The sequence below is a fragment of the Podarcis muralis genome, chromosome 4 (assembly GCF_964188315.1).
Source record: "Podarcis muralis chromosome 4, rPodMur119.hap1.1, whole genome shotgun sequence".
NCBI classification, from domain to species: Eukaryota; Metazoa; Chordata; class Lepidosauria; order Squamata; family Lacertidae; genus Podarcis; species Podarcis muralis.
Genome location: NC_135658.1, coordinates 24,939,256 through 24,951,581, shown reverse-complemented (window position 1 = coordinate 24,951,581; position 12,326 = coordinate 24,939,256). Strand labels below are relative to the sequence as shown.

At 45.1% G+C, this 12,326-nt stretch overlaps 1 protein-coding gene across 4 annotated transcripts in view; it reads left to right on the top strand.

Moving 5' to 3' along the window:
- LATS2 (large tumor suppressor kinase 2) overlaps positions 1-12,326 on the top strand; it is a 47,972-nt gene that overhangs the window by 27,422 nt on the left and 8,224 nt on the right. For all 4 annotated transcript variants that reach the window (XM_028726299.2, XM_028726306.2, XM_028726302.2 and 1 more), the window contains 3 exons: positions 7,790-7,922; positions 8,612-10,155; positions 11,414-11,996. In XM_028726299.2, the coding sequence (XP_028582132.2) occupies positions 7,790-7,922; positions 8,612-10,155; positions 11,414-11,996 (2,260 nt within the window). The remainder of the gene's footprint in view (positions 1-7,789; positions 7,923-8,611; positions 10,156-11,413; positions 11,997-12,326) is intronic.

The window sequence follows — 12,326 nt, the reverse complement described above, 5'->3', positions numbered from 1 at the left end:
GCTGCTCAAGATCTGTTTTGAGTTCTTCTGTATTGCTTAGCCCAGGGGTCAGCAAACTTTTTCAGCAGCGGGCCGGTCCACTGTCCCTCAGACCTTGTGGGGAAGCCAGACTATAATTTGAATAAAAAACCTGAATTTCTATGCCTCACAAATAACCCAGAGATGCATTTTAAATAAAATTCTGCTCATGTAAAAACACCAGGCAGGCCCCACAAATAACCCAGAGGTGCATTTTAAATAAAATGACACATTCTACTTGTGTAAAAACACTCTGATTCCTAGACTGTCTGTGGGCCGGATTTAGAAGGCAATTGGGCCGGATCCGGACCTCAGGCTTTAGTTTGCCTACCGATGGCTTAGCCTAAAGAATTATGGGCGAAGATTTGGTAGCAGTAATGGACTGTCTTACTGACCCTGGCTCATATGAATTGCACTGTGGCTCCACAACTCCTAGTTTGTGCAACAGACTCCTAAGGATGTCTCCACAGAGATTTTTCCATGTCTGCAGCCTATTTCCTTGGCTACATGCTCCTGCCTGGATTCCGCTAATCGTCTTAGTCCTGTGTGCACTCTTCTCATTATCTCCCCGCTCCAGTCTCCTGCTCCTGGCTGGATATATCCTTTACATCACCTCCCACACTTTGCTGTTCCATCCACCATCTGCTGCCTTCGTTTGCCCATGTGCAGTTTCCGGAATTCATTTGTTGGCTGCAAACCTTTCATTCCCCTAGTCAATTTTGCTTTCAGTCTTTATCGAGACAAGACTTGTTGACGATAACAGCTATGAAACATCCTTGGTCCCCTGGTCCTCTCGCTCCTGCTGAGAGTACATTTAAGAGATGATGTGGTTCAGGCATGAGTAACCTTTGGCTCTCTGGCTGTTGCTGAACTGCAACTCCCATCATCCCTAGCAAGCAGGGCCAGTGACCAAGGATGATGGGACTTGTAGCCCAGCAACATCTGGAGGGACAAAAGCTGGCCACACCTGGTGTAGGGTAATGATTAAGGGTGTGAGCTGTGAGCCGCCTAAGCCACAAACTCACTAGGAATCTGGAGACAAGAAATTGGAAGCACTTGCACGTAATCCTAACCCATGATTTAGGACTATGTAGGTGACCCTCTGTTAGTCCAAGCAACACATTAGGCTTGTATGTTCTCCCATCCCCTCTCATTTTCTTGCATGGCCAGACAGAGGACTGTGAGGAGAACCTGAATTTGGTGTTGCTTTTGAAGAAGCCTCAGCTTAGCCTTGCATGCCAACTGGGCAATTGTGGTTTACAATAAACAATGGCTAATTGCTAAACAAGCCAACTTCAAACCATGGGTTATGAAACTAGCATTGTAAACTGCAACCCCCAGTTTATAGGTAGTACTAAACTGTGAGACCCTTGGAAGGTGGAAGTAAATTCAACATAAGTCCTGGCCGCGTGGGGAAAAGGAAGGGGGGAATATGTGAACTCTGTTTTTCCCTTTGGCTTGTGGAGTCTTGTTCTCATACGTTGCTGAACCATGGTTTAACATTCAATGGAAATTGGGCCTGTCTTATTTGTTTTTCTCTACAATGTGGTGATAATAATAGGGACCATGATTAGTATAAATATTACTGAGATAATGTATGTAGAACATTCTGGTGTGCTTATTATTACTAAGTATACATGTGTAAATATATGTATCAGTAAATTTTACTACAGAATATGATTTGAACAATGAAAGGAACAGTTTCTCCTGGCTTTTTAAAAATATGGGAATAGTGACATTCAGGTCTTTATCAGTATTATTTATTTATTTCCCCCTCCCCCAAAAAAGCTCCCCCCTTTTTATCCTCTCAACAATTATGTGAGGTAGGATAGACTATTATAGAAAATTATAAATGATTATGACTAGGTGGGGGTTTTTGTATTTGTTATTATTAACAAAAATGTGGTGTAGTGGTTAAGAGCGGTAGACTCGTAATCTGGGGAACCGGGTTTGCGTCCCCGCTCCTCCACATGCAGCTGCTGGGTGACCTTGGGCCAGTCACACTTCTCTGAAGTCTCTCAGCCCCACTCACCTCACAGAGTGTTTGTTGTGGGGGAGGAAGGGAAACGAGAATGTTGGCCACTTTGAGACTCCTTAGGGTAGTGATAAAGCAGGATATCAAATCCAAACTCTTCTTCTTATTATTGTTTGTATTTTTGTGTTTTCTATATTGTAAAGCACCCTGTGATCTTAGGATGAAGGGGATGATGATGATGATAATAATAATAATAATAATAATAATAATAATAATAATAATAATAATAAAAAATAAATAAATAAATAAATAAATTTAAAAATAAGTGGCCTATGACTGGGCCAAGGTCACCCCAGTGTGCTTCATGGCTGAGCAGTGATTTGAACCCTGATCTCCCATGTCGTAGACTAACCACTACACCACACTACCACTGTAGTACAAAATTACTTTCTAAAAACCAGAACTCCAAATGGTTGTATTTGTTACTTGCCCCATTGCAGTTCTGTCTTTAAAGCTAGCGCACATTAATTACAACCTGACCTGGGTAAGCAGCTCACAGTGATAGGAATACTGTATCTTAAGCAGAACATGGATCAATTATAATGCATTCAGGTCAGCTATCCTGAAGGGTATACAGCCCTGTTTAAAATATTCCTAGAGGAAATAATAAAGATAGAAATTTCCTATTTAAGGTGCTTATTATTGCTTTGCCCAAAGGTGCTAATATTCACAATGGTGAGCTGAACTGGAAGACTTCGCTGCTTTGTAACTTGAAATCGTTTGAAGGTACCAGGTGCGTTTCCATTCCTTTTCTGAAGCAAAGCCCAATTTGGGCTTGGCCCAGACACGGATAGGAAACTTGTCTCAGAACCCCCATTAATTTCTCTGGCCTCCTTGGAAAGGTGGTTGGATTCACGCATATATAAATGAGTAGAACACTGTTCCTTTCTGTGCGTAAAATGTAGCTGCATTATTAATATAAAGTATGTCACAAGTGCGGGGAGTTATTTGCCATACTAAATTTGTATAAGGGCTGTAACTGACGCCAGAAGGCAGGCCTGCAATTCTTAAACGTGCTTGTTTTTCTGAGGGCAGTTAGTCCAGTGACTTGTAACTTTTGATCTGTACTCACAGCTGAGGGATTTCTTTACACCCAGCTTGACAGAATTATTCTCCTTGAATCCTGGGAGGATTTGTAAACAGCACAGGGGTTTGTTTGTTTTTTGTTTTGCTTTTTTCTGCACATACCCTAGATTTTTCTTGGAAGCAACAGGAAGGGAATGACTAGAACCTAGTCACTTCTAAATTAGTGCCTGCGGTACTGAAATAGTTGGCATATTGGGTGGTACTTTTTATAAACGTAATGTCAGCCAAATGAATGTTTGGCTAACGCGTGCGTGTGGTAAAATTAGCAAAATGCATCACTGATGCTAATGAAGGGAATAACCTCATTGCTGCAGTTCATTGAAAGTGCCATCCGGACAGATTACTTGCCCTGAACATTGAGGTCAAGGAGTTGCTATTGAAAGCGTGTGAGACTGTGTGTGTGTGTGTGTGTGTGTGTGAGAGAGAGAGAGAGAGAGAGAGAGAGAGAGAGAGAGAGACAGACAGACAGACAGGTCTGGCAGGGCCTCTCCATCAGCTCTACTTGAAAGGCCAGCAACATTTCCTTAAAACGTTTTAATTCCAGCTGATCATTATAAGGATTCTGTAATGGTTCCTTTTTCTTTCTCCTCCCTCCTAATCCCATTTCCTTTTGTGCTGTATCCTTAAACCTTAGTATATGACTGCCTCATCACTGACATTTGTAAGCTCCTCTGAGAATCTTTTTTTCATTGAAGAGAGGAATAACAATGCTTTTAATTAATAAATGGCTTCTATTTGTGATACGGTACTATTACGGTCTTAACAGCTGAGCACATGAAGAATGTCTCTAGATGAGAACAAGTAGGACATCGATAAGACCTATAAAAAAATGACTGCTTTTAATAGTACATCATTATATCTGAGACTTCAAAAAAAGAAAGTGTATCAGAAATTGCTGTTTTATTTCAAAAGCACTCACACACAAAATACCGTATTTTTCGCTCTATAACACGCACCAGACCATAACACGCACGTAGTTTTTAGAGGAGGAAAACAAGAAAAAAATATTCTAAACAAAACAGTGGATGTATGATTTTTGTGGTTCATGCTGTGGCCACAGACATGTGATCTGACGGTGAGTTTGGGGTAGCCCAATGCAAAAATCCTGAGGATCCATGTGGATCCATGCTAAAGTCGCCCTAAAGTCGCAGGGGCGCTGGGGGAGTGAACAGGAAGCAGGAGGAGGAGAACAATCCCTCTCACACACAGACACACACACACAGAGTATCAATCCTAAAGTCGCAGGAGAGGCAGGGGCGCTGGGAGTGGGAAGCAAGAGAAGGAGAACGATCCCCCCCCCCTCTCTCTCTCACACACACAGTATCAATCCTAAAGTCGCAGGAGAGGCAGGGGCGCTGGGAGAGTGAAGGGGAAGCAAGAGGAGAACGATGCCTCACACACACAGAGACACACACACACACACACACACACACACACAGAGTATCAATCCTAAAGTCGCAGGGGCGCTGGAAGTAGCAGGGGCGCTGGGAGAGTGAAGGGGAAGCAAGAGAAGGAGAACGATGCCTCACACACAGAGAGACACACAGAGTATCACTCCTAAAGTCACAGGAGAGCGCTGGGGCGCTGTGAGAGTGAACAGGAAGGAGGAGGAGGAGAACGATAGCTCAAGCACACACACACACACACACACACAGCCCCTACAGTGGCTGATCCAAAATCGGACAGCAAAAAACTGCAGGCAGGGACACGGGGTTGTTTTAAAGCAACCAGCCCCGATCTGCTTCTCTCCCTCCTCCCGGCTAGGCTGGCTGAAAAGCTTTGCTGCTACTTAGCAGCTCAGTGGAGAAGAGAGAGGGACATAGAGCACGGGGTTGTTTTAAAGCAACCAACCCCGCTCTGCTTCTCTCCCTCCTCCCGGCTAGGCTGGCTGAAAAGCTTTGCTGCTACTTAGCAGCTCAGTGGAGAAGAGAGAGGGACATAGAGCACGGGGTTGTTTTAAAGCAACCAACCCCGCTCTGCTTCTCTCCCTCCTGCCCGGCTCAGCTCGCTGACAGGAGCCGCTTACACCCGCTTTGCAGTTTCAAAGAGAGCCACGGACTGCTCACAACTGCAGCGGATTCCCCTGCCACCTGTAGGCATTCGCTCCATAACACGCACAGACATTTCCCCTTACTTTCCAGGAGGAAAAAACTGCGTGTTATAGAGCGAAAAATATGGTACCTTATGTGCTCCTTGCTTGAGCTTCATTTTATGCATATCTAACTTAACTGGAAAAACTAAATCTGGCATTGTTGTCTTATATCCACTTATAGGACTTATCAACAAAACTGGCCTTTCAACTTGCGTGTAGTGAAAGAGTCATATGAAAATGTCTCCCCCTTCCCTCCCCCACTCTGGGAAATTTGCAAATTTGCTCCGATGCCTACCAAGTTTTCTTTAAAAAATTTTGTTTTGGCCTGTGGTTACAAGATCATTCACACTAAAACATTTAAGCACCTCTCAGTAACTAGCACGATTTTTATCTCCGTGTTTCTCTATTGTGGCAAATATATTCAATTGTGTGCAAGTGGAAACATTTGGTGTTTTCTAAAGGGCTTCTAACTTGATGCAACTAGATTCCTTTGACTCATAACTCCCTTACAGAATAAGCACTAACGTTGGACCAGTTCAGAGCAAATAGCATGTTTTGTGCTAGGTCAGCTTTATTGCTGTGTCTGAATTCACCTTGTGTTTACACTAGAGCCATGAAGTTCAGAGTACGAAAGAAGGCTCTCCGTAATGGAGTGGAGGTTATTTTTAGGGTGGGGGAGTCATGTTTTGTGTGTACGGCAGGTTGGTTAGCCAGGAAGCAAACTGCTGACACATATTCCCTCCATCCCAAGCTGCCACAGTCCAAACAGAAGAACCCAATTGGCATCAAAGACGTCTGTTGGATTATGTAATGTTTGCTTTCCCATATGGAATGATCAAACATGTTTTTGAGGTGTATGTACTGCTTAGAACACTATGATAGAAAGAGAAAATAGGAATTAAATGAAGGCAGAGGGGCACATTTGCAGTTTCTCATTTGCCTTCGTTTTGCAGCTCGACATAGTGAAGCAGATTCAGCCACAAGGCAGAGGTTGGGAGAGGGGGAAATTGGGGCATATGTAAGCCCGAACCTCCTGACTGCTGAATATACCATCAACACTGTCCATTCAATGTGCATCTTCAAAACATGAGGGGATTACTAAAGTCTAGCCTTAATTTATACTAGGCTTGCCACAAGGAATACTGGAAGGAACGGTTTCTTTGGCTGTGTTGGGACCAAGTCAGTAATATAAAAAATATATACTTTTGTTTAAACAGTTTTACAGGCTCACGAGAACTTTCTAAGTGATTTCCATCCAGGGAACTACAGAACGAAGTTTTGTTTGTTTATTTTGATTTATTTATAAGAGTATGAACCACCAGCTCATTAAAAAAAATGGCAGTGTACATAAAGGAAACCATAATTTCAGAGTGGTGGAAAACATTTCACACTAGTAGAACATCCAAGAACATAGGAAGAGCCTGGTGGATCAGATCAATGGCCTGTTTTCATGGTGGACGACCAGATGCCTCTGGGAAACCAGAGAGCAGGACATGAGGACAATAGCAGTCTTCCCTCTTGTGGTTTTCAGCAAATGGTGTTCAGCAGCATTGCTGGCCTCCAACTGTGGTGGCAGAGCATAGCTTTCACGGCTAGCAGCCATTGTTAGTCCTGTCCTCCATGAATTTGTCTAATCCTGTTTCCAAGTTGGTCACTGCCTCCTGGGGAGAAGCGAGCTCCATAGTTTGATCATGCGCTGCATGAAGCAGTGCTTTCTTTTATCGGTCCCAAATCTCCCAACATTCAGCTTCTATTGGATTTCCGCAAGCACTGGAGTTAGGAAAGAGGGAGAAGAACTTTTCTCTGTCCGCTTGCTGCATGCTGTGCATGCCATGTGCTGATTGCTTCTAGAGCGCCAAAACATACCGTAGTTTTATTATTTCTAAGGTGCCTGATATTGCTAATCTAGAACCGTAAAGTTGGAAGGGACCCCGGGGTTCATCTAATCCAACCCCCCGATAGCAAAAACTTCATTGCTTAGGGGCCGAATACTCAGCCCAGTTTTGGTTAACGCACTTCAAACCTTTAGGTTAATTGCTGGTTATGCAGCTGGATTTTTTTTAATGATATTTTTCATGCAAGTACAGTGGTACCTCGGGTTAAGTACTTAATTCGTTCCAGAGGTCCGTTCTTAACCTGAAACTGTTCTTAACCTGAAGCACCACTTTAGCTAATGGGGCCTCCTGCTTCTGCTGCGCCGCCGGAGCACAATTTCTGTTCTCATCCTGAAGCAAAGTTCTTAACCTGAAGCACTAATTCTGGGTTAGCAGAGTGTGTAACCTGAAGCATATGTAACCTATGAAAAACTCCTGCCTGAAACCCTGGAGACAATACTAAATACCAAATGGACCACCATTCTGACTCAGTATAAGGCAGCTTCCTATGTTCCTAAAGTAGGGTGTTTGTTTTTTCTTCAAAGCCAGAGTTCTGTAGTTACATCAATGATTTAATCAGTAAATGGACTGATATTCATATGGCTGTTTAGCTTCCATGGTGTTATGCCATCGGATTGTTGACTTGGGCCTTCATTTGTGTTTCTGTATATCTGTTTTGTCTAGGAGATGGCTGTGAGAGCCCTGAAACAAACTGGCAGTAGAAGCATTGAAGCAGCTTTGGAATACATTAGCAAGATGGGATACTTGGATCCCAGAAATGAACAAATAGTCCGGGTAATTAAACAGACATCTTCGGGTAAGTGTGGGTGCTCTCTCCATTTCATTTCTAAGCTTTCACCTGGTTTGATGCTGTGTGGAATATGAAAGCAACTTGGTAGCTGTCTTGACCCTGTTAAGTGTGGTTTCTCAAGGGATAAAAGATCATTGACCTGTGGACTGTGTGGCAATATAGACTTCAAGTTTCATTCCCAATCTGCTAAAGTTTGATGCAACCAGATAGAAGCCTTGCAACAATTTCATTGCATTTTGCTGTTGAAGGGTTTGAAATGGGAGTTTGAAAGGAAATACTGAATGTGAGAATTTTGCCTTTTTGTCAGTACAAAAAGAAAAGAAATTGTATTTTACCATAAGCATGGATGCAGTCGTATCCTCATCCTGAAGAATCATGTAGCATTTCACTCTTACTCCTCCTTCCATTTCCTTATTTCTGGTTCAGTGCAAATGCAAAGGTAAACTTAGCCAAGAAACACACTTGAATTTACTAGGAAGAACAGTTCGACCTTTTAGTTTCAAAACTGTTTCATCATTTGCATTGCAGTGTTGTACGGAGCCAAGTTTAAGTGTTGTTTTAACCGATGACAGTGGGGGTGTTTTTTGCCTTTGTTCACAGATCTGAAACCTTTTTGTGAAATGATGAATTAAGTCTATTCACCTGAATGGTTTCCTAACACTACCCAACCCATTATCTTTCTCTCCCCACTACAGGAAAGGGTATTATGCCAAACAACATAAGCCGCAGGCCAAGTTTTGAAGGGTCCAGCGAATCTTTCCCACCCTACCACCAGGTTAGCAACCCGGGCTATGAAGGTGCAGGCTTTGGGGCAGAAGCTGCTAACATGCTGGGTGACGTTCCCAGGCCATACATGGACTACTTGCTCTCTGCTTCTCAGTCTGCAACCATGAACTCTCCAGTACAAAGGCCTGCCAGCTTAGGCTCCCACAACACGCCTGTCAGTCACCAGCAGAAAGCCTACCCTGCAAACATGGATGCTCCAGTGATCAACTACCCGGTGGCTGGCCACAGCACCCAGGCCTTGCAGCTTGGCTCAAACAGCCCTCATTACGGCAGGCAGCCCGTGATGGTGCAAGGGGAGGCTCAGGCTCTCGGCTATGGGATTCAGAGGAGCCATTCTTTCCAGAACAAGTTGCAGCAGGAGGGAGGGTATCCAAGCCTTCCGAACAAAGGAACGGTTGTTCAGAATAACTCCGGCCACGGGTTCCAGCAAGCACCAGGCGGTCTGTATATGCCGCACTCCCATCACAAGCAACCCATCCCCTCCTCCCACCCGATGCACGTAATCACCAGAGGAGGCCCAGCGTATACGAATGAATTTTCAGACAGCCCACCGCAGGGCCTGTTGACGCCATCCAGAAACAGTCTGAACATGGACCTGTATGATATGAACAACCCTCAAGTTCAGCAGTGGCAGACGACCTCTTCGTCGTCCTCGTCGTCCTCATCCCGCCGCGACTCATTACAGAACCCAGCCCTGGAAGCATCGGTCCGGCAGCACGTTCCCTTCAGGCCTGAGGGCTGCGTCCCAAGCAGAACCAATTCTTTCAACAGCCACCAGCAACAGATGCCGATATCCATGAGGCAGACTTCTCCAGGCAAAGCTGAGGCCTCCATTACTTCTCCAAACACCATCACGGCCGTCACATCTGCTCATATTCTACAGCCAGTGAAGAGCACAAGGGTGATGAGGCCTGAGCCTCAGACTGCAGTAGGCCCCGCTCATCCTGGCTGGCTGGCTGCGCAGTCTTCGGCTGTGGATGGCTTAGGAATGGCCGAACAGCACCCCCTTCCTGTTGGAGGAGCTAATGCCTACCAGCTAGATGTGGACTACAGCAATCAGGAGCTGAGGTGCCCTCCGCCTCCTTATCCGAAGCATTTGCTGCTGCCCAGTAGTTCCGAGCAGTTTGATATGAGCTGCTTACGTACAGGGATCGAGCAGACCCTTCGGGGAGTCCCCAGCTCATCAGGAAACAAAGCTGAGGAAAACAGGGAAAGGAACGACAAAATCAAGTCGGCCAAAGCAGAAAAGCCGGGCAAGGACAAGAAACAGATCCAGACGTCCCCAGTGCCGGTGCGGAAGAACGGCAGAGACGAAGAGAAAAGAGAGTCACGTATTAAAAGCTACTCGCCGTTCGCCTTTAAATTCTACATGGAGCAGCATGTGGAGAACGTCATAAAGACCTACCAGCAGAAAATTAATCGCCGGCTGCAGCTGGAGCAAGAAATGGCCAAGGTAATTTGTGTGTGTGTGCTTTTGTTTTTCTTGAAAGGTAATAAGACTGGGATAACGTAGCAGACCTCTGTATTCAATACAGCATAGATATGCAAGTCTCTCACACTTCCTGATACATCGCAATTTCATCCAACCCCCTACAGAGATATTTTCTGACATTTAGGACCATTGATTTAGTGCTGGGTATCATTTGTGCTTCTTCCCTACCCAGTTTTTCCCCCAATACAGAGGAAGGAGCAGAAAGCCAAGCCCCACTGCCCCTGATATAAAGGGGAATAGACAAACAACACATGGAAGATAAGGCTGTCAATGACTCATAGAATTGGTAGACTCCTCTTCATGTTGGCTCTATGGAAGCTGTGTTATCAAAGGCAGCAGACCTCTAAATTCCTGTGGTTGGAGTATAGCAGTGGGAGAGGGCTGTTTGTAATATTCTGCTTGTAGGCTTCCCATAGGCATCTGGTTGGCCAGTGTTGAAACTAGGGTGCTAGAATTCTTATGCCTTTGGCTTGATTCCTCTTATGGGCAGTGGTGGAGGAAGGAGGGTATGAGGGGTGTGGTCCGCCCTGGGTGTCATCACTGAAGGGGGATGACAAAATAAGTTTTTTTTTAAAAATTGGGCTCACGAAACTTTTTAGGAGTGATATGGTGGCTTAGGTGCCTGCAGGTGCCGCGCTGCTTGAAACAGCAGCATGGGACTTGCGTCTGCCTACTGCTTCTCCCACAGCTGCCCTACAGCAGCAGAGAGGCTTCAAGCGTTGACGAGGCTCACCCCGCCTCCATGGGCAGATTGCCCCGCCCCCAGTTGCAGGACTCCCCCCCCCCCCCCCTGCACCAGGCACCTGAGCGGCTAGCTACGCCACTGCTTATGGGTCCTCTTATGGTTTAATGACCAGTGGAATCCCTTTGACTTACAAAATTTTATCAGGGATTTCCCTCAGATTTTTCAAGGTTACCTTCCTTGCCATGTGGGCTAGTGAAATGCAATGAGGGATTAGATAGTTGCAGTGATTATTTTTGAGCCAGATTTTAACCTTAGAAGCATGAACTGAAAATAACAAAGTAATAGAATGAATGCAACCTGCATGTACTGCTTTTAAATATTTAGAGGGGGTGAGATGGAACAAAAACAGACTGAGCTTTAGTTCCACATTTTTCGTAACTGATGTGATTGTACAACTTTTCCGGCAATTTTGTGTGTGTGTGATGATCCTGACTCCCTTGATTTTTCTCTCCCCACCTCCTAATCTTAACCCAGGCTGGCCTTTGTGAAACAGAACAAGAGCAGATGAGGAAAATTCTCTACCAAAAGGAGTCCAACTACAACAGGCTCAAGAGAGCCAAAATGGACAAATCCATGTTTGTAAAAATCAAGACTCTGGGTATCGGTGCTTTTGGGGAAGTCTGCCTTGCCTGCAAAGTGGACACCCACGCCCTGTACGCCATGAAAACCCTGAGGAAGAAAGACGTGCTGAACCGTAACCAGGTTGCCCACGTCAAGGCCGAAAGGGATATCCTTGCAGAGGCAGACAATGAGTGGGTGGTTAAGCTCTACTACTCCTTCCAGGACAAGGAGAACCTGTATTTTGTGATGGACTACATCCCTGGCGGAGACATGATGAGCCTGCTCATCCGGATGGAAGTCTTTCCAGAAAAGCTAGCTCGGTTTTACATTGCTGAACTCACGCTGGCCATAGAGAGCGTGCACAAAATGGGGTTTATCCATAGAGACATCAAGCCTGATAACATTCTGATTGATCTCGATGGACACATCAAACTGACCGACTTTGGCCTCTGCACTGGATTCAGGTGGACGCACAACTCGAAATATTACCAGAAAGGTACTGGGCTTGGGGGCAAGGAGATAGCTTCAAAATGTGCCATAGTTGTTGTTACGATGACTTCAGCATATGTATATATCCTCCCCTTCAGAAAAAATCCCCAGAGTGGCTTATAGCACAAACTCAAAAATACAATAAACACATTTAAAGAAAACATGAGAAAGGTGGGGGCTGAGGAGGTGTTTGAAGAATGTGAGAGAGGTGATGTCACCCATTTGTTCTAAGAGGCAGCCCAAAGATAAGGGGCAAAAAGAGAGACGGAGCAGAGGCTGGAGGAGTGATGGTCATGGGCAGGGGATGCGTGGGGGATATAAGAGCAGAGATAAAGGC